General features: G+C 35.1%; 1 protein-coding gene across 4 annotated transcripts in view; it reads left to right on the top strand.

Moving 5' to 3' along the window:
- The first annotated feature begins 6,330 nt into the window (after positions 1-6,330).
- Positions 6,331-24,299, top strand: part of LOC128985850 (paired box protein Pax-6-like) — an 86,686-nt gene continuing 68,717 nt past the window's right edge. For all 4 annotated transcript variants that reach the window (XM_054405793.1, XM_054405792.1, XM_054405791.1 and 1 more), the window contains exons 1-2: positions 6,331-6,545; positions 17,601-17,731. In XM_054405793.1, the coding sequence (XP_054261768.1) occupies positions 17,602-17,731 (130 nt within the window). In that variant the 5' untranslated portion in view covers positions 6,331-6,545; position 17,601. The remainder of the gene's footprint in view (positions 6,546-17,600; positions 17,732-24,299) is intronic.

The following is a 24,299-nucleotide window of genomic DNA, read 5'->3' as shown; positions in this document are numbered from 1 at the left end:
GTTTCTGGAGTGTCCCTGTTGACCCGTGTCGGACATCTAATAGAGAGGTGACGACGATAAATTACGCTAAACGCAGCTGCCCGACACATAATGCGTTTTTCTACACATTCTTGTACGAACTTCGAGGACCGCTTCACAATTTGTTCGAATATGATTTTTTGCTTGTCGTCTCTTTGTCCCCACCTGAGCGCCTGTGCCTATTGTCGCGATCCTGGGACACGGCCAATTTTTCACCCGAGAAAAAATGTTGATAATCCCAACACTCGAGAGTGAAAGGAATCGCGTGTGATTCTGAGTGGTTATCAAGAACTCGTTCCTTGTCAACCTTTCATAAGGACAGCGCGGGTGTAGGCTCTCGAACTGAGAAATGTCACCTCGCACTATACAGCATGGGGAGAACTTAAAGGGATTCTTTCCAAAACGTAAATGACAAGACCAAGGGAATACAATAATTACGTCTGGTTCGCCCTGGTTATTTGGCATTGTATCTTATCTTAGTAAACTGCACATATACAGTGGGTTATGTTTTCTTTAAAATCATTATGCTACAGAAAAGCTTAAATATTTTCCGTTACAGTACAAACAAAATAGTTCGTGTACATCAAATAACTCAAAAAGTTACTCTTTACATACCGGTAGTTGTTAAGTTGAAATGTATTTATTGAAATTTTTAGCCGTAAATTTGTAAGTAGCTACCTGATACTTTCAACTAAATGTCCTGTTTAATGAATATTTCATTTTATACTTACATCCTTGTTGAAATATAAATTCTGATAAAAAAAATGCAACTTAAATTCCATATTACAACTGACAACAATACCCATTATATAAACTCAAATGGAGGATATTCTACTAGGTTAATTACTACATTTAATACAACTAGGTACCTAACTATTATTACCGTAAATGAAAAAGAACTATCACAATAATAAGGTGATAGTAAGTATTACTACAGTTAATTAACCGTATGTAATACTACAATATATTGCGTACATATCAATAGTACAGCTTGTAACGTCGAGTTGTTATTACATCTGGGTAACTAGAAATACAAACAAAAATTAATTTCACTAAAACACACGTTGATTAAAACTAATAGCTTTGAAAATTGCAAAGAAAAATGGGAATGTTTAAAACAAATCAAAAACGGCGGCGGACACACTTTATCAGTGGTCCCCAAACAATGAACGCTTTGTTGTGAAACAATAGCCCATTGTTTACCGGTCCATTGTCCCGACAAATGTCACCGCTACTCTTCCCAACATTGTAAATGTTTGATTGTTGTCGATCAACTTCTTCCTTCGCATCGCTTTATTGAAAGAGATTTCGTAAATTGTGTTTCTTACTCAATAATATGGCGAGTTCTAGACTTACTACGATGGTGCTGGGGTCACTGTTGGAGTTTTGGATTATTACTAAATAACTTATGCATATTTTATTTTGTTTTATGTCCTTTTATGAAACCCTCCGTATAGTTTTTGGAAATTATGTTAAAAAAATTTAAAACCAAAACACATTAAATTACTGTTTGGTTAGTGGACAGAGTGTTTTTCTATTCATATATAAAATTATACTTTAAATATAAATTTTATATACTACTTCACATACATTGCTATGATCGGCATTGCCATACAAAGCTCACGTATATCAAAATCATATCCACCATCCACAATTTATTGTTTTTGATAGTTACAAACATTTAGATATTAAGCGATTCACAAAATTCATCGGCAATATTTAGTTAGAGGAGTATGAGAAAACGTGAAATTTGCAAGTTTTCTTATTAATTGGTTTTCATTTGGATAATCGGGAATTAAGAATTTCGCATCTATAAAAGTCCTATAATTACAATATACGAGTAGATACCAACTTAACTTGGCCAATAATTACACAGTAGTGTCCAATAAGGAACACTCTTATTGGAGCGAGCTGGTCTAGTGGTTAGAGCGCGGGACTTCAGTTCCAGAGATCCTGGGTTCAAATCCCGCAAAATCACTAATGGATTTTATATATGTGATAATGCCGTAAACCCTAGATCTAGCCTGAAGTAATGTGAAAAACAATCTTGAGCACGTGCCTAGCGTCCTAGGACCAAAAAATAAGGAAAAAACTTCAAAACTCCCTTTTAAGGGGATACGGCATTTATAAACGTGAAAGAAAGTCAAAGTTTTCATTCCGTAAGGAAAATTAAAATGCAATAGGACACGTCAAAAATGTTCCATTTTAATACATTAATATAAACTTTATTTTTACATATGACCTTCCCCATGATTATAAAATACCAAGAAAACCAACTAATTAGTATGTAAAAGGTCGTGTTTGATAAATAAAATACAACGAATACTTTGAGTGTTAAATAAAGTGCAAAACTCTATTGACTAAAATGCAATTTTCTAATCAGAACTTCAATGTAATCATACAAAATGTATTACTTAATAACTAACAGGGTTCAACACCTCATACTCCACTATCCACCCCAACACGTCACAAACAACCCTAAACACTTGACTACAACCTCGGCACGAGCTGATTGTGGCATAATGACGTCATGAGCATAACGCTCGCTCCATCGGCTACCTCGCGATGGCATCGTACACCCGAGCCTCGGAGCGAGATAACGTGTATCGATCCAGGGGTCGCGGCCACTGGAGTGAACGTAAGGGCTGATGTCACCGGGGGGGGGGGGAAGGGGGGTGGAACCGAAAATATTACTGATTTACACCCTCGCCGATTAGGATGAGTGACTCACACGTTGACTAAATAACCGGGACATTGGCCTAGTTGTGTTGGGAGGTCTCGAGCGGGTCTCGAGTGCCAATGGGACTCTGGTGAAGACGTAGAAGGCTGTAAAGGAGCAATTGTATATACATGTGCTATTTAACCGAGCTGAGTCTTTATAGTCCTTGGGTGGTTACCAGTAGTGGCGTTCTCGTGGTCCGAAAATGAACCCAACCTTATCTTTTTAATTTTAACAAATGATCATAGTTAATAGAACAACTAAGCTTTTCTTCAGTAACAACGATGCACATTGTATCCACTCCAAGCCTTCCACCTTGTATTCATATTTGGATTAGAATATAGGCCCGTTCACACGGGGCGAGTTTACAAGCTACACGCCAGCGTGTAAGACGCCGGCGAGTTGGCGAGTGTGCTTGTATTCGTTCACACGGAGCTTGTCCACTTGCCAACTCGCAGACGTGTAGAAAGACGCCGGCGAGTCGGCGAGTGCGCTTGTAGTCGTTCACACGGAGCTTGTCCACTCGCCAACTCGCAGACGTGTAGAAAGACGCCGGCGAGTCGGCGAGTGCGCTTGTAGTCGTTCACACGATGCTTTTTCCACTCGCTCAGTAGCAGGCTTGAACCAAATCCTCCAACATCTTTGAGTAACAAGCGCACAAGCACAAGCAACTGTGTTCACACTGGGCTACTTTACACGCCTACTCGCTCAAAAGCTGGCGAGTAAAGTAGCAGCAGAGTCAACTTTTTCCAGAGCTTTTTTACAAGCAGCTTTTGAGCGAGTACGTCGTTCACACTGAGCTATTTTACTAGCTGCGTGTAAAAAATCCGGCTTGTAGCTTGTAAACTCGCCCCGTGTGAACGGGGCTTTAGTACACAAAGTAATTCATCGTCTTAAAGTGATTACTGACAACCTATATATATATGTTTGTTATTTATTTAAATCATTTATGAGTTTTGAAAGTGTGGTTTTTCATTTATAGGTATGGAGGAACAATGCTGCAGGAACAAAATAATTATGCATGTAAACAATTTTCTTTTTGTCTTAGTTTATTGACATTTTCCATACATGTATCATGTCCACGCAATTTCTAGACAAGTTTACTCTACCTAGTTAACTAGGTAATCGAATGGCTATTGTGTTCTGTGTTCGGATGGTGAGCAGAGGGGAGCTGGCTTCTTCCAAGGTTCGACACTGTACTCAGCTGTCCATGATCATTGCGTTTTAATAAATGGTTCTGCCTAATGATAAAACTGGACTTAGCTGGTAACAAAAATATACATAGGTCACCTTATATCATTCTACACGGGGACTGCATTTATTAAAATATGTACACAAAGGAAAGTCACTGTCTTATTTATTTCCAACAATACAAAATATTATTACAAGGTGGAATGAATGATAAATACAGTATAACAGTCTACAATATAAATGTTAACAATAATTAACTATAGGCCTAATTAAACAATCAAATGACTTTTACAGGTGTGGATACGAAACAAACTAGACTAGACGGTTGTCTAGTCTAGTTTGTTTCGTATAAATAAATTAGTGAAGAGGAAACAAGGGCAGGATCAAGAATGTCGTGATAAAAGATGATTGTACAGTATGGACAATAAAAAAAATAACTTCTCAAATATTGTTAATTTGTAAATTGGACGTAACCTTTCACTGGCTTTAAAAAGTAAAACTGATTAACATCCCAATAACAATAGGTGATGGGGTCCAAATGTTCTTCACAAGATCCAACTACTGCAGCACTCTTCGGAATTCAAGGCCAGCACTATAGGACACTATGTGTAGTTTCTCATAAATAATCTTTAACAATCAGAACTTGTCATAGATTATGAACTAGTCTGTTTACTCTAATAAACGGATAAACCAGTTGTACTTTTTAGCAATAAATTAAATATGCCCTTTTTATTTACGATTATAACCTCTAAAATACACAATTACCTAACACATTACGGAGTTTTTTATAAGATAAAATTTAATGAGTTGTTTTAAAAGAGTAAATAAATTTAAAATTATAAAAAAATATTTGAACAATATAAACCATGTATTGATTATATCAATTTCCAATTAAACAAACCATGTTATAAAGAAGCAGTTTAATGTTGTTATTTTTCTTTGTTTTCAGAGCCATACACTGTAGTGGGCGTTGCGCCGGTTTCCTAGTAGTGTAGTGTAGTAGACGCCGTGCGCCTTCAATCAGACACACGCAATATGGGTACAGTCTTCACTTCACAGCTGACACTGGTAAGGCGCGATACTGTACTTAGATGTTTTAAATACATTACATCAATTTTGATTGATTCACATTGTTTTCACCTTCTCATGAGTATTGTATTCAGATTTTAAACTTAAATATAGGCTACTTACTACTTAATGTAATTAATTATAAAAAAAATGAATGTTAAACTACTCTATGTCATAAATCTTGAAGTTTGTTCTAATGTTTCCATAACATTGGCGTTGATTTGATAATTATTTTGTAAAATAATCCGTTTGTTCGTTCACTCAACCAAATTGTATTTTAATAACATTAGTTTATACTTAATCCTTTGGACTGAATAATCTGGAGTTTTGGTAAAATCAAAATATACATAGAAAGGGATTGTTTTAATTTTTCACGCTCATTTATATGCCACATAAGATAAAATGATATACTAGTTATAAAGATCGTCACTAGGAATTTAGAAGATTTGTAGCCTATCCATTGATTTGGAAGATATTAAAATATTTCCGCCTGCCATTATCTCTATATATTCGTAATTAAGTCATGGTCCTTAATGATTGACGTGTTTTTACTGGGTTAGATCCATTCTCAAAGTGGTGCTTACCACTTTACCCAATAGTATTTCAAAGGTTCTGCGATCATTTCATAGACCTATATTTTTGTATTATTTCAGCGGATTTCAATTATTTTAAAATACTCAAGTAACAATAAGTTGTTTTGATATTTTATTTATTTGATAGCAAATGTAAATCTATGTTAATGTGTGTACTTCGCTTGTGAGTTACAAGTTGCACGTTAAATAGAATTGTTGAACAATTACAGATATCAAGGTGGTTCACTAATTCGTTTAATTAGTTTTAAACTGTTCTATACTCCTAGATACTATTTATTTATGGTTATTTAATTAATTATACTTCTATGTATGGTTCTTCTAAAGTTAAAAACTGCTAGACTTTTTATGCCTAGAGTGAAATCCAGAGGTGGAGTCATCAGGGATAATCGCTGTCTCCTTAAAGAACTAATTTTCTGTGGCTTAAACTTTTTTACGATTACTTTTAAAAATTATGTTAATTCCATAGATTTTAATCAGCAAAGTCCACCATTTAGACCTATAAACTTTCAATATACAGCTGATATTAACATGTCCCCTCGGGGCCTGTCCCACCCTCTCTCGGCCGCTCCTCGCCCGCGACTGACCCGCGAATCACAACGCATTATTGCCAGGTGACTGCGTGCGATCTGATTGGTCGCCCCCTCACCGCTGATTGGTCGGTGGGCGTGGTCTGTGCTGGGGAGGGGCGCGCCGAGGGGGAGGGAGGGTACTCGGCACTGTCAAACGCTATCATCGCACGGCTTCAGTCGCCTCGCTACACCGGCTCCGGGTTCGATTCCCGGTCAACTAATTTGATTTAAGTCTGCTCTCTCGCTTCATAGCTCGATTGCCGATGACTCGTGTTGATGTTAACAATAAGTTGATCGGTTTTTAATTGATTGTGTCAGTCTTGGTTGATTCGCGCGTCTTGAGTGGTTTGACGGCATGTCGCAGATCTGAAGGACAACCAACTCCACGTGAGTGAAACAAGCTAATAACACTACGATAAATGTTTAGTCCGTAGATATACTTGTACAGTAATATTATTGAAGGTGTAATTCCTATAACATACCTACATGTAATACCTTAACTTTTTTATATTTAAGATCCCTTATGATTTAAAATGTAAATGTAAAATACAATGTTAATTTGTTGTATTTTTTAAATGCTAAAACCAATTATAATGTTTTTATTGTTGCTAAGTGTGGTGGGCGTTTAAAATATTTTGTCAGGTACTTTGTTTAGTTTTATTTTAGTATCAATTTGTTTATTTCTATTTTCAAATATTGGCTGCACACTGGCTTTTTGCTTGTAGGGACTTTATAATTCTGTATGTCATTATTTTGTTTTATTATTATTTTATTTTTACGTTTTTAAGTTTTGTTTTATTATAAAACTATCTAATGACATACCTGCTCGCAACAGACACCCCTCTCATTTAAGCACATAATATTATCGTTTATTATTTGGGTTATTTTAAGATTATATATAAGCCAGCCGGGTTTCTCTAAGCTACGTGCGATCGTTTAAAATCTTATTTTTAAAATAATAATAGCCTAAGTTAAAATATTAAGTTACAGCTATAATTTTGTCAATTATTTGTCGAATTTATCGATCCGATACTAGAGATGATGTATATCAAGAATATTTTGCCGACGAATTCTTGAAAACCTGGACCAGTTGACTGTACAAGAATAATTAAACTTTGTATAATGTAAACCAAGCTATAAAATAGATAACTCATGCAGCGTTCGGATGAAAATGAAATCATCGCATGGGTTTTAGAAACGGGAGGTCTCGAATGCAGAGAGAGTTTTCAAATTATCTATTTTTAGTGTTATACTACTAGTAGACAAGCGTAGATGGACAGAGTTTAGGCAAGGCTTTGAATTGCTGACTCAAGGCTTTAGCGCATATAACTGATATTTTCGGTTTTTTGGCGGTTTTTCATCTATTTCAGCCTACACCGAGTTCAGCTAGATGTCGGGTAGGTTGGAAAGACGAAAGCCTACAGAAGGGAATGCTATTGATGATATGCGGGATTTGATATCGCGTTCAAACCACTAGAGCCGCCGGGCGCCGGGTTCGGTGCTTGAATGAAGTGGCTATTTAGTGTCTAGTACCTGAGAGGAGCAGAAGTGTGCGTTAGCGTTGCTAAGTGTAGCTATTGTTACAAAATACAAACAGTTGCACACACGTCTTGGCTATGGTTATAACAGCGGGATGAACTATTGCGCGAGGGTTAATCTGAAGCTGGATAGGAGGACGTTTCGACGTTTCTTTCAAAATAGTGCCCTTTTGGTTGACTGTTTGAACTAGCATTGTTAATTATCCCTAAATACCATTATTTATTACCTTTTAACTGTATTTCATATTGAGATGCTAAACAGTTTCAACGTATTGATGTATATATTTATAAATGATATGCCTAATAGATAGTAAAGATTTTCGTTGATCAAATAAGTACTTGTACCGGTACGAATTTATCAAAATGTCCTTTCAAATGTCAAGAATGTGATCTTAAGATCGCTTATATCACTTTGTCTAATAAGTTTTATACTTCAATCAGTGTTATATTTGATTCAATAAAGATATTTGTTCATTTTGAATACAATGTTATAGTTGAGCTTAATTAAATATGTTCTTGGTCTGCAATTGAGTGGTTCTCGTTTGAGATCCGCTTATAATTTACAGTACTCTTGTATTGTATTGGCGAGCTACTTAATTAATTACCATTTATATGTAAACCTAGAGTACCGGTGATGTACCATAAGGTTGCATCTTGGAACATTCATTTATTGTAAATTTTAGCCATAAAGACTCACTCTTACAGTTATTTTATAAAAAATAAAAAAACTTTAATTGGTCATTGGCTGTAAACTAATAATTCGGACCACAGAATCGCCTCTCACTGAGTTTACGCAACTACACAAGTCATCTCGTACTTACGAAAAAATTTAACAAGATGGATAAATAAGAGCTTTATTTCGTTTACAATATAAATTAGTTATGTTGGTAGGCTGTTTAAGATTGAATTTTATTTTATTACTTATTTGCAAATGTATACTTTGGAAACTCATAATATGATTCATATCTCTATATTAATTACAATTATTCTTAGGTGATAGTTTTGTTTACACTCTGTTTATGTGTAACGGTTGTTTTGTCGTTGGACTGAAAGAAATAATTCACATAGTAATCATGTAATGCTATATATAATAACAAGGAGTCTTATTGATTTTGGAAAGATTTGCTTATTTACTGAAAATAAAATAAATTTTACGTATTTTCACATACAATCCGCGTATACGTGGATGATGATCAGTATTACATTAATAATAATAAGCTTTTACATTATATTATCTACAAATGCAAAAAATACGAATTTTATACCTACCCTAAATAACTGAACTTAAATTTTGTGAAGAAGTATTTCGCATTAAAAGTATATTTTATTTTATTTTATTTATTCTTTCAACGGTAACACCATTTTTACATTAGAATATACATTAATAGGATTTAATCACTTCATAAACATAGCATAATTAGGTAATAAATATGAGCAATAATAAGAATAAATTAGAAAGCAGACATGACATGCAAAATACATAACCAGTATAAAAGAAAACAAAAATATATGTGTTACATTTACTGTATTCCGATTAACACAGTATACTCCATCCCAGTATAATATGGCTATTCTAACTGCACTATGTATTTTGATGGTAGGCTTCAGTTTTTGCCATGCAGCCTCCTGGAGGTTTTTGTTGGCCACTTCCCCAGGCAATGATTATCTACTCAACTGGACGTTTGTTTAATTACTTTTGCACCACAGATGAATGTTTTATCAACATTACAAATTTATTGTACAAAGGGCAATCTATTATTTTGATCTCGCAACGTCGATAAATGTTGGTATAATTTTATATATTACTGTACGGCATTTATTTAACGTTACTATATTTTAACAATTCTACTGTACGGATACAAATTTAGGAACAAACCAGTTTAAGTTTTATGAGGTTTGGTAATTAAAAAACTGACCACAGAGAGATGCGTCAATTTAATTGTTTAGGGTTTCCAAGTATTTTTTATTTAATAATCCATGATTTAAGAATTTTGATATAAGTTTATGGGGATATTACAATGTTATTTTTTGATGTATCGATGATAATATTGATAATCTTCATATTTTTCAAATTTTTTTGTGATGTTAACCCTAACCATCAACACTTACTTTATATGTTACTCAATAATGATTTTGCACTCATAAATTATAACTAAAGTAATGAAAAATGTAATATTACGGTTTTAAAGTCCTATAAGTAAAACTGTCGTTATTTAGGAGATGTCAACAGTTATAGTTATTTGTGTCTTAATTCGTCAAAGACATGCGTTATTTAAGATGAAACATATAAATACAGTTTATTTTGACTTAGTTTAACTCAATTTTTCAATCAACAATTGATTGAATTGAGCTTTAAACTAGTTAAACCTTTACATACATAACATCATAAGGTAAATTATAACACGTACGTAAAGTGTACTTATTTCGTATGGTAATCCGAGGAATATTTCAAGTTTATTAGTTTTTGTTTCAGAATGGCTTCTTTTATTCATTTTATATTCATATGTCATTAGCATATTAAATTAGAAAAATGATTTTTTAAAAAAATCAAAAATTAGGGGTAAATTTGAAATCACGAATTACATTGATTTACAGTCTTAATAAATACGTAATAATTGTGCTTTTGCATAGCATCGTCAGAGTAATAGTGTATAAACTAGTATATATAACAGCAACTCTTTTAGCCTTGTAGTGCAGTGCCTTAGCATGTAGACCTTAGGTGTAAGAAGTATTTGATCTTTGTGTTTATGAACGATTGTTTTAATACGTTTTAGTTGGAAAATGCGTACTTTGAATTTTAATTTAAAATAAGAGTGTAATTTATAAAAAAATACCTATATAAGAGTATACTGGAAATGAGGGACTTTTTGTAAAACTTGAAATTTTAAATGTTTATTTATGTTTTATTTTATAAGTAATTTTGTACCCGTCCGCAAGAACGTAATTATGTTCATATGATATATTGGTATTATTAATATCTGATTAATAATACCAATGATAATATCTGATGATAATATCTGATCACATTGACGTGATGTTGTTCAGTGTTCAGTAGCAGGCCGGATCGCAGCTCGCAGCATTGTTGTGTTCATATACCGTTGAAATCGTCCTGACGCGCCGCGCTCGATAGAGACTGCCTAGTAACTTAACTTGATATATTGACTGGAGAAAGTGACATCCTGGTATATTATGATTGTAAAGGGATCTGATTGAAAATAGGTCTCCTTACTCAGTGGTCAGAACTATCTCGGGTTCAAATCTGGCACATTGCCAAAACCTTTTAGCTGATATTACCACGACCCAGTGCTTCAAAGAACGTCTTAACGTAACATTTTATAGGTAGAGAGAAATTCCTCTGTGCAGAGATCCACTAAAGTCACTAGATAAGATAATAATAGAGAAATAACAATATTACTAAGGGAAAGCGTGTTTTATTTTATTGTATCTATAAGAAAGTTGCTTTAGAAGAATGTAGCCTATACAGAATGGAATCTGCAAGTAGACTTTTCATACTATTGTCAAATTAGTAACCAGTTGTGATGCCTAGTTATGTTTTGGTGCAATATGTTGCGTACATTTCTTTCTCTTATATTGGCTAGTACTGTAAAAATGTGCAGTAAATAATTAACTGTGTAGTTTTAATGCCAGAAGACAAACAAACAATGTTTTTAAAAGTATGTACAGTAGTTTTATGTTTAAAAATATAATTTGAAATAGCCTCTGTACAGTTTGTGAATTACTTTTGCAAGAAATAAGTCGTTCATTAAACCACAAGTAGATACATATTTACATGATTTTCACTTTATAAATTTGATAGAAGCATACCTTAAGATTTGTTTCAGCTCTATCCACAAGGATCATAAATTTATAAAGGTGTAAACATCGAACATTTATAATATAGCCCTTTAGAATGTTACGAGGTTGAGCATTTATCTAACAAAGATGAATTTTTCATAGTACATAATCTGATGGCTAACTCATCAATTATAAAATACAGTATCCACATTATCAGACAAGGTTTTTGTTGCATCATTTGTATAGCATTCGTCTTTTTATAAATGTCAGTTCACTTCCCAAGCTTAAGTTAGCTGATTAAAATATTGGATATTCCTTTTGCACCTCGATAGCATTATTCTATTATCTATCTAAGGCTACAATCATTTTACAATTTCATACTATACGTTATTAGTTCAATACCAAATTATAATTAACGATAATAATATAACAATAATAGGTTAATCATGATAACGTACCAATAATACTATAGCAATGATCACTTGACAATAATGATATAATAGTAAATAATAGCAAGGGGTCTGTGCGCAAATTGTGTTACTAATTGAGTCCTTAACATGTCTTCAAAACATAACGAATGATACAATTCACCAAACTTATTACTTTTACATTTTTACTTCTTGGATCAAAAACTAATATAAAAATAATAGGTTAGTCATGATAACGTAACAATAATACTATAGCAATGATCACTTGACAATTATGGTATAATAGTTTATAGTAGCAAGGGGCCTGTGCGCAAATTTCGTTTTAATAGAGTCCTTAACATGTCTTCAAAACATAACGAATGATACAGTTCCCTAAACTTATGAAATTCACATTTTTACTTCTTAAATCAAAAACTAAGATACAAAAAATCATCAACAAAAGAATAAAAATAATAGGAATTCTTTTAAATACAATTTTTAGATTAATACAGCAACTGTACCAATTCATAGTATATATAAAAACTCAATTTTATATCCAATCCATAAAGAATGATTTACCCACTTCAACCAAAATACAACTTTTAATACAAAAGTATCCGTTAAAGATATTTTTAAGAATAACAATTCATTTCCATTAACCGTCTCTTCTTTACTCTTGTTAAAATCAACTGATATTAAGATGTTAAATAATAATTCACATTTGAAACAGTTTTAAATTAAGTTGGTCAGCAGCGCAGACCTTAAAAAGCCCTTTTATTACTAAATCGAAGACTTGGGGGCGAAGCCCTAAAGGAAATTGCCTTTTTAATTACCTTTCATCCCTTAGCTAGATTTTAAGCTTCAAAACTACATCTCAACTTTCTGATAGCATTTATTATATTTAAAACGACACGTACAGTTTCTTTTTCATTGCATGATTTACTAAGACAAATGGTATTTATGTTTAAATCTAGCTTTGAACTGCAATCATGGAACAGAATACTGAATCTCCTAATGTTCATTATGGATTACTGTCTTGTGACACAAACTAACTTAGCCAAAACATGTATTTTCAATTCTTTTGTGAATTTCGTCTTCCTATTTATATACATGATGGCTGTATGTTTTTAAAAAGTGTTAGGTACAGTGTTAGGACGATATAACACGTACAGTGTATGTCTTATTATCTATTTATAACAAATCACATGTATTGCTTATCATTCAGGCAATGTTAATAAACCTGCTCCAAAATACTGTTTTGTATGCACTTTTTTATGGTACTTTTTGTGTACTGGAACGGGTGGCGTCGTCCTGTAATCCAGCTACTAGGAGGTCACGAATTGTGGATATTTATAGGCATGCACTGTGGATTCGATACTCCCTGGTGTGGATTAATGTCCGCACGAGTGAGTACTGCGACTATCCGCAGTACTATCCTGATAATTCGTATATACCAATTCGTATATACCAAGGCAAAAATGTGGTTCGGATTCCACTATAAACTGTAGGTCTCTTAGTTGCCATTAGCTTTATGGGCTATTAATGAACAGCTGTGTCTAAGGAATGTCGGCCTTAGTCATTAACAAGACTACAAGATCGGGCCACTCATCCTACACTCATCTCCATTCATACTTGGCATAAAATACCTACTTTGTATGGTTGCCATTTAATAAGAAAGTATTAAAAGTATGTGTAGGAATATTCAATAAGGTTTATATTGTTATAGGGTATATTGACCCCTATAATATTGTAATAAAATCATATCCAAACAAATCTTGTGAGGTGTGAACTAATCAGTATTGCCAACGCATCGTGTCATCCACGCAACAGTTTTTCATTTAACTTACTGTAGCCTATAATATGTATCCTAACAACCGCTGCACACAGAATACTAACGCGTTGTTCATTTTGTTACGTATACATTTGTTCAACTTAGACACAATCAACACAAATATTACTCTCTGTGTAAGTCACACGGGACACACTTTGCCCGCGGCGTGTGCTCCAAGTTACATACTACAACTGACAGCTTTGTTTAACGGATTGTTTAACAGAAACCTTTGTTTTCCCGCCAAAGTGAACCCCCACCCCGGATCACCCGCGCTTTAGCTCTGGCTGTATTGAGGGGAGCTCCCAGCCAGCAAAGAGAATATTTTGCATGCGAGGGTTATATTATGATGGATATTAGTTAGGGAGATTAAACAGGCAAAAGTTGATATTTGGCTTTCTTTTAAATAACATTAGGGTATGAGATACATTTGCCGTTATTATGTAGACAGACACCCCCCTCTAGGTGCGCAATTTTAAGCTGTTCATTAATGTAATATGGAAAGTGGAGCGAGATGTTTTTGTCCTACAGTAGTACTAATATCAGTCGTGTCCATACTTAGGGCCGTTTATTGAAATACAAACGATCAATGACGGCTAAACTATTCAACCAACATTGTATAAAATATCTGTGAGTTATGAAATAAAAATCAAGTCACCATAGTAAGAGTTTTCATGAATTAAATTCGCTCGAGACCGAAGACCTCACTTTTCAAGAGTCAAATTTGAGCTGACTGAGCATTGTTGCTGACTACGCTGATTGTTGCAGCGAAAAAGTTGTATACTGTATGCTTTGATCCCGTGTCGTTCGATGTTCTCCCATACATCGAACAACTCTGGTAAAACATACAGTAAATAAATGCTAGTTGATTTTTATTCTAAAGATAGAGAATGTGCCCAAAAGTATTGATAAACGTTGACGTTTATTTGCACATTGTACCTTTTACTACTGGTTTATACTACCTTGCTAACTCTTAGACCTAAGCTGTTTTACAAATATATTAAGCTAAAGGTGAGTAATTACTTGTTGTCATCAAACGATAGTCATTAAAAACATCTATGTTAATTATTTTACTAACCTACGCTAAAATGTACTTGGAGAGTTAAGATTTGCAACCTAAAAATCTGTCATTGTTAAATACAAAAATAATTTTTATTCGTAAGGAGCCATTTTCAGACTTAAGTAAAAAAAAAAAAATTAAATTGTGAAATCAACGAGTAATTTGAGTCAGAAACTGATTGTACTGCAAAAATGTATAACACAGTAGAATGGCTGCAGCGAAATTGTTATCCCAGAAACACAAAAAAGGCAGTGATATAAAATAAAGAAGTCGATTCTTCAAAAAATACAATAAATGGGTTTCTTCAAAGCTACAGAATAATCAGTATCATAAAATAAATAATTAGCTACTGAAGCCCTTAGGTCGGAGATACTCATTGCAGCCGAGAGCAAACAGAGGAGCTAATTAACCAATACGTAGACACTCACCCTCGAAGAATTAGAGGTGTCAAAACTTAGTCATTCAAAACGGAAGAATGTGATAATGGTCGTATCAAATGTGAGGGGGGCGTCTGCCACTCGAAACATCAATTTTGACACAAACACATCCTCGCACTCGAAACGCTCCGATACGTCCTCGAGAGCTTATTTAGCGACCCCGAGCGGGAATTGAACCCGCACCCTCCATCTAATTAGGCCCCAGTAATCTTTGTGCTTTTAATTACTTCTTCTTCTCCCCCGATGCAAATCTTTTCACTGTCGCCAGCCGCACTGATACCTAATTAATGATCACATTTCTTTCACAATGACATTGCCAGACGTTTTGTGTTTGGTTTAGGGAGAGATTGTTGCAGTCGTCGCTTCCGATTATAAGAGGCACCCACCAATAGAAATCGAAACTTGCAGTTAATGTTGCAACTATTGTTTTATGGTGTACCCTTTAAAATTAAATGAACGTGTGGTATTTACGCGTTTTGTTATAGTTAGAGGGTGTCTAAATCCTTTCATTGCACTACTTCATTCTAAATTGTGTACCTTAACCACGACACAAGATCTTGTTTCGTTTTGTGAATGACCAACATAATTATGTATCCACTAAATAGTGTCAGTTAAATACAATTTCTCACACGATCTTTGTATTTTATATAAAAATGTTATTTTTATGTAGTTCATTTTCCAAATACAACCACCAAACCCATTAGTTTTTTATATAAAAATACTGGGTAAGAATGGTTTACTGATGTTGAAGTATATTATTTTAGCTGTTAAATATTTGTAATATTATATGACAGGTTGTTCAAAATTATGTTGTAAATTATGCTAATTAAATTATGATTTGAAACTATGAAAGTCCAAATTTGCTCAACTAATATTTTCTATTTGACCAGTTTTTAGAAGCAATTTAGAACATGCGTTATAATAATCCTCATAGTAACTAACATGAATGTTTGATTTACTTATTTTATGTATCTTTTCACTTAATAGATTTGTTTCAATTGTCTTAGTAATAAAATAAAATCAATAAATCCAGACCAAACTTTAAATTTAAAATGATCAATGAAATGTGTCTAACAATTGATAGAATGCAATTTCAATAGCTGAATCATCATTAGCATTTTATGGTGTATTTGTTATAGTATATCGTCAACAATAGACGTTACCGTTTTACAAGGTTGGCGACACTGGTGATGGTGGCGCCGCTGCATATCGAGAGGAAACAAGGGTATTAGCGCGCCTAACTACGTGTTAACAACACAATGGCGACACACTCGAATGTAAACATGTGCCTCTCTTTTATGCACTGTATAATAGTGAAAAATATTTTATCAAAGCTTTTTTTAGAATGTGGTCAAACAGATGATAATGTGTATAATCTTAAACATTGTACACGGAGCTGTGTACTGGGGAATCCATGAATGTGGGGCATATTGGGTGTTGGCAACTACTGTCAATCAAATCGTTGGGAAAAACATACAAAAAACTTTAAAGTTTTACAACTTCGTATGGTAAAACAGGTTACAAAAGTGCTATGATAAAATAAACATATATATATACCATACCCTGTCCTTCTACCAAAGGTTCGACCGATTTTTTTATTGCATCGTCCAAACCTACACGAATTGATCATTAACCTCATTAATTCCCCTTTAGTCAAAATGATGTTATATACCTAAGTGTTACTTTCTGAGTGAAAGTGAGTGAAGTTTTTCCTTCCTGAGGAGGTGCAACTCCTTAAAATACAAGAAGGTCCCTAGTTCAAAGTGTCTGTGTTGATGAAACTCTGACATTGAATCATACAGTGATTACCCTTTGTGATCATCACTAAATGAGTTAGATCCTCTGCTCATTGCTCAACATAGTTGAAGGAGTGTTAAATTTGATTTAAAACTATATTTCACACATAGAGGCTTTTGGGGCGTCGTCAGTTAAATATTGCTGCATGATGTTACATAATCAGTCCTCTCTATGAATAGACGTCCTTGGAGACTCAATCTCCAGCACCGGTGAGGGTGCATATTCAAAGAATGACACTAAATTAAGCTATATCGGGTTCTTAATGACATCATCACCGATGCTTATTCAACAAGAAACTTTGTTAGAATTTAAGGGGATTAGTGCACGTATCCTCTAGTTAATTGAATATGGTTGGTCGCTGGTACCATACGCTCATAATAATTAATTCAGCCTTCACCGCTGAACTTGGTAGAACATCGTACTTGGTACTTTGCACGATTAGAATCATTATATGTTAAATTAAGACCGGTAATCTGTTTAAATTGGATGATGCCTTTGGGATGTAAATTGGGAACAAATCAATCAGCTCTTCTCAATCATTCCGCATATTTCTTACTAGAGTTGTTGTATATTGTTGCAGGATGCTGCAGGGCATCTCCCGGCCGGAGCAGGGGCTGCTGCCACCCCATCACCACCAAAGTCTGGGGCACCACACCCTGGGCCCAACATCGGGCTGGCCGTCATCTCAGCCAGATGATCTACCACACAAAGGTAACGATCCACAACCTTCTTAGCCTTGCAAAATCATATGAATTCTGGTCAAAAGGACAAAGCACATGTTGAGTTGCATCATTTACATATCATTTTTAGCACTAATTCTTGAACAATCTATTGATGAATCGTTTCTGAAGTGTTAGTGGATTGGGTGTCATTTATGACTATGTGATTGAATTTTACCTGATAACGTTGACGAGCTTGAAGTAGTGGATTCAGACGTTGATCAAGAGGTAAATTCTCGATTGTTCCTTTCACCCTGCATCCTTAATCAATATGTACAGAGGTCACCCACAGGTGTTTGTAAATTTGTGATCACAACTAATCCTATTTACGTGGTGGAGATGAAATTGTTTGGATATTGTCAGACAAAATAGTTCCCAGTCATTGCGTCATGTAACGACATGGTTTACCAAACTGATTTGCAAAGAGGTTTAATCGGGTCTCTATTTATAATATAGAGGTAGGAGTACTATTTACATCCTGATTGAGTAATACCTGACGGAATTGCTGAAAGTCATCCCAGTTGTCTTGTTAATATTTGGTTCGTTGCACATAATATTCAATTTCTTGTCGTACAAAAAACAATTAAGATGCAGTTGGGGAATTCTCGTAGATAAGTTTCCAGTTTAAATTCGTCTAAGCTTTAATCTTTTATTTAAATCGATCAATGTCAATTTCTCTTTCCATCTTTGTCTCTCCTATCAGTATCCAAAGCTTCCTCCTCCACCTTGTCACCCAGTCTGTCCCTCGCTCACCCTTTCGCCGATTCTCCGCTCGCTTGTCACACACGTATCCGTCTGTTACTACTGTACTGTTAATCATCTCCAGGTAGGGGTAGCCGCCCAGGTCTGATGAAAGGCTCCGCTTGGCCGGATGTTGTGTACTACAGGGTAACCCACACCCTATTGTCCGAAGGTTATTATGTGCTAGATAGGAAGCGCTGTCAACCCTACTTAGCTCTACACTCTGTCGGCCTCGTCCAATAGCATACTTATCTCTGGCACCCCGCGCCCTCTCTGAATCATTTAGTGTTTTAAATGTTTCCGACCGCTCTAGCGTGTCATTTCCATTGAGCGTTTTATTCGCGGTTACCCTTCTTCAAGAATGTTTCATGGTGCAAGAGTAAAGTCTTTCAACACATAATATTATTAGTCGAGCTGAATGTCAAGCAATCAAAGGGTAATGCTGTGTACCGAGCATTAGACGAAGAGTGAAGTAGAATAGCCAAGCCGTATTCGGGTTTGTTATTCGTAAATGCAGTAAGCTTTTAATTATGAGTATTGAGTTTCAACGTGTTTTCGCTATCGGATATATTTTGTTATTACACCATCAACTACACCATTATCACTTATATAACCACCATATAGACACACAATCATAAAACTTCACTAGTACAATTTCTGTCTCGTTTTTGCAAAATAAGAAAAATGATTTCCTCACAGAAATAAGTTCATATGAGAATATATAAACCACATCCTTTGAAGGGGTAAAGGGCTAGAAAGATGTTTCAAATATATAAGGTACTAGGAAACCAACAGATGCTGACCTTTTTATTCCATGGTTGCATGTTAATTTGTCAGGTAGGTATTTTCGTGCTGCAAACGTATCAAATTGTAATAAAAAGTCTCGGCCCAATATGACTATCAGTTCTGATCCGACGCCGGAGACAACACAATATCATATGTCACCTCTGACTTGGGCACTGGCCGTCGTCCGCTAGTGACACATTATCATTCCCGGTGGTCCCCCGCCCCTCCCCCACAACCTCCTGTCCGGGGAAACTCTAACAGTTCGTATCGCGTTACTTCATTACAAAATACTCTCAGAAAATATTATTTTCCCGGTTTTTTACCTCAGCTCGTATCGGGTGTCGTCGTCATAGCGCACGGCCGCGCTGATGCCGTGTGACGCTATATAAGATTACCGCCTGTTTTTGTGGTGGCGTCAAAATATCGGCGGCGGCGAGGCGTAGAATGGCCTGGACAGCTGGACGTTGACAGGTGGCGAAGGTACGTCATCGGACACCCTCTACTCGCCTGTCGTCTGCTGGCGGAGGTGGAGATTTGTCCTAGTTATATGGAAATTCTATTGGAGGTACAACCGTTATTATTTGCTATGTTTTGGAGATCAAAAACATAAGTTTTGAGGGATAATGTTTTGTTTAAATTCCTACTTATGTTAACTTTGTAAGTCCCAACGAAGGAGGAGGTCAATTTCAGAATGTAAATTCATAAATTGGTTCCACTAATGATCTTGGATACAAAATTAAAGAATGACATCGGGATCCAAATATGCAAGATGATGGTGCATTCATTCAAACAGTAAATATCCGATCCCCAAATAAACTATGATTTATCTTTAGAAAACACCATTTCTAGCTAAGAAATGGAGTCGAAAGAGTCGGATTCAAAGGAACTCGGTAAATCAAAAACTTGTAGAGTGTAAGGAAAACACACAAATAAGAAGATTACACAAAGATCTTGTGACAGCCGGTGAAGAAGATGATTTAGCTACTGGTAAATAAACCTAAGTGCGAGCCCTCGGAACGCATTACTGACGACATAACTTGGGGAAAACACCCCTCAGTTCGAAGATATTTACTAGGAATGATATAGGGATAGCGGGCAGAGTGGTACAAGAAATAGAACACTTTATACGGCGTGGTCTCTGGAAGAATTTCAAGGCACATAAACTACCACAACACTTAAATAAACTGTCAGGGGGTGTTCCAGAAGGGGGAGGGGGTTCCACCCGTCATTCTCACAGCTTTGTCCCCCAACCCCCTTCTCACTGCTGAGATTTACAAAGAAAGGAACTTTTCTCGACTTCACCCCGGGTAGTGGCGGTTCCGTAATATCTTTAATTCATCCCTGGAAGTGTCACATACACTCTCCTTAAAACACACTTCTTCTTCCTCTCTCTCCGACTCCTCTCCGAATTATAATTTGATAAATACTGCCGAAGAAATAAAGAATACAGTTCTGGCGTTCGTTCCCGTCCCGGATGAATATTAATTCTTTTCCGTCGTTATTAAAATCAAGTCGAGCGATGAAAAAAGTTTCCGTCCGATATTGAAAAAGTTGGGTCCACTTTGTTACAATAGAGTTCTTAGCTTCTCAGCCATTGTGCCAGCGCCAGCCGGGTGTGACTTCTAATTAACTGATGGCGGAAGACGTAATCAGCAGTCGGCGTAAGACGATACACGCCAGGTGCGGCACTCATTAGCATTGCACACTGCACAGTCTTGCCACACTAATGGTAATTGCCATTTGGATTTCGTAAAAACTTGCGACTCATTTACTGTCGAATAGATATTCCTCATAATAAGTTTTGTTTGTGTCCCTGCAGTCTGTTGCAAAATGTAATGACTTAATTATGAACACAATGTTTTTATTTTAAAAATTATTGATATCGACGTTATAGCTGACACCTTAATATTTTCTTCGATTATAGATAGACCCTGATCTTTTAAAGCCCATACTAATACCATTAATTATAAATACACGTGTAGGCCTAGTAGACTCTCAAATTGTGATGGGCCACTATTTTCTATTCTATTCGATAAAAGTGACTATACAGCTGGTCCATAGACTAGCCTGGTATCTAAAATTCAATCCAGTCCCAGGGACATAGTTTTTAGGTAGTAAACCCTTGTTAACTTTCACATGTTTTATTACTTTAGTGATTCAACAAAGATAACCTATTGTTAATATTTTTCAAAATATATTCCGTGATTGCAGAACTTAACTGTGTTCAGCTCATCGCAAATACCAGTACAGTAGTCTGAGGCTACAGGTTGTTAAGGACTTTTGTAAAAAAAAAAAAAAAAATTAAACATAAACATTTGATTTCCTTCATTTTGAGATACCTACCATTTCTATAAAAAAAACCCTATACCAAAGCGGTTCAACAATTTTCACGAACACTTTTCCAATAAACTCGGTAGATAAAACCAAAAGTTTTTTTAAGAGTTTTAATTTTGAGCAGAATTTAAAAGATTCGTATCCAACCACCTTGACCCTTTACTTGTATGAAAGGTGTGGTTTGAATGTATCACCTGTTGGAGGCTGGACGCTCGCCATCCCCTGGTCTCTTGGCTATCCATCCAAGTGTCGCCCGGCAACAATCCACATATCACATCCTTCTTTTGTCTTTTAACTTAATCATTTGTTTCAACATGTCCTGAAATTTATTCAATTTCAAATTACTACTGATACTTTTAATGTTTACGTAATCTTTTTTTCGTGACAATTGATTGACACGTTAGATAGTCAAGATTTGTATTTCCACGTGCTGGCACACCATGTTCCAATTATATTATTGTGTCACAGTTTTATTCATTTATTTCAAATCGGCTTGCAAGTTAGATTAAATATTTTTATTTTTTACCTTTTAGTAGTTTTTCCATGATGGACCATGTTACAATAATACACTCTTGATGAAAATGTTGCAAACTTGTTATTTGATGAAAAACGAGGCTAGGAATTATTGGGATTACTAACTCCCCTAATTTTCCAATTTTTACATCGTATACATCATCAGGTAAAGGTTATTCCAAATTTACTTTTGTTTGGCTGTTGAGTCATTTTCGTTTTACTAATAACTAATTTTTAAACTTTGTTTCATGAAAAGAATCTTTTAATACCGGTAACTCATTTTTAACGTCATTTTACCTTTACGATAAGAATTTGTTTTTGGTATTATTATTCTAAGCACTTAGACAAGGGAAATACTTTAGTAGTTACTATTACGTAGGGTTCTGGCTGACTCTCGTTTTCTCAAAAGTTGTATACCAATTTGTGAGCAGTAGGTTTGTTTCCGTGTAAGAATTTCTCTATTAATTAGTCCAGCTACGAGTTCCCCTAGATCCTGGGCCTGTGGTATTGTCAGGGACTCCCGGGGGGTGGTGGGAAGACTCCAGGGGGGCTCGGTGGGGCTCCGCCCTGGGAACTACCTTGACTCACCTGCGGCTACACGCTACACCTGACGACTGACGAGGACCCGGTCTTGGGAGTAATTAGGACATTCAAACTTTAACCATGCCATTACCAAATAAATAATAGTTTTTTACCACCAAAAAGCAGTAGGTAAAGTTTATTAAATAAGGTCATATTTTCCCTTTTGTTTTGTAATTGGAAAAAAGATGAGTCAAAAGAAATCTTTAATCCTTATTTTGTTGAAACTTAGGTATTGTGAAACACGTTATTAAATGCTCAATACGAATCAAATGTATGTTAATTCATGTCATTAAGATTTTTTTGAAGTGTTTTTTTTAACTCTTTAAAAAAAGTATGGAGTATACACAATGTAATTTTTCCAAAGTCTATTGTACGGTTTCAATCATAAACAAAACAATCGTAATAACAATCAATATTTTCCCAAACTAATGTCCACACAATGTATAATTTTTATTCAAATCTTAGGGATCATATTTTACACAAGATCCTTTTCAAGTAATTGCTTTCCTTTGCACTTTATTCAAGCGTTTTATTTTAGTACAAACATAAAAAATACGATGTATGCTAGTTTTCACTTAGTAACGGTAAAAAATTCATTCAATTACATTTCGTCCATAGCTACTTTAAGAGGCTCTGAAAATGGCGAATCTATAGTGAAAACTACAAATTGTAGAATGCCCTAAACGCTGAACTGAAACATCCAATAAATCACTTATTGTAACAATCACAAGATCGTCCACAAAGCCCTGTCTGAGGTTGAATGGACCATCCAGAGATCCATGTGTAGTGTGGAGATGTTTTGTGAGGGTTTTGGTTTTCTAAAGGCTGTCACGGGTCGCTAGCGCGGCGGCTTTGAACGTTTATTAAGGTGTTCCTGTTTAAAGGACCAATTGACATTTCGGAGCACTATGGATACAGCTGTAAGTTATTGATCGCATAAAATACCTCTTGGCAGTTTATATCCTTGGGGTTGGATTGAGACTTCTTCAACTAATTTTGTAGTCTTATATAACGAGATTTGTTGTGTGGGTACTATTAGAACTATAAGGACTTTTGGTTCATTTGCTTCATTTTGGTTTATTTAGCATTGATCTATTAAGTTCATAAAATTATGTTTGTGTGCTGAATCAAATTGCAAATTTTCCAAAGAATATATTGACCATATTTTAAATTTACTTTATTTATCATGTTATATTTCTACTTTGTACTATTTCTCTCGTCATTCGTTTAATGTTGTTGCTCTGCAAGCTACCTCCCTTACCAATTCATACTAGTACTATTTTACTTGTCATTTTTCGATACTACTATACTACTTCCATTCCATAGCCATTTTCTTATGCTACTTTACTTGTCGTTTCTGCGCTTTTTCAATTTCAATTCCTACTCTATACTGTTTCTCTCCTTACTTGTTCTTTGTAAAATATTTTTTTACCATATTTATACTTGATGATATTAACCTCTTAATTTTTACTACGTCATGCAATTCATTTGGCCATTTTTGTTCTTAGTACGGGTTTCTCAGTATCTGTTGCATTTTCTACTATCTCTCTTGTTATATCGCGAGACCTCCACCTGTGCTATCGCTCGGCGGCAGCTCGTACCCA

The sequence above is a fragment of the Macrosteles quadrilineatus genome, unplaced genomic scaffold, assembly GCF_028750875.1.
Source record: "Macrosteles quadrilineatus isolate MER2022 unplaced genomic scaffold, UCM_ALF_1.0 Scaffold_2__2_contigs__length_208266976, whole genome shotgun sequence".
NCBI lineage: Eukaryota > Metazoa > Arthropoda > Insecta > Hemiptera > Cicadellidae > Macrosteles > Macrosteles quadrilineatus.
Note: the sequence above shows the minus strand (reverse complement) of the source record. Positions and strands in the feature narration are given on the sequence as shown.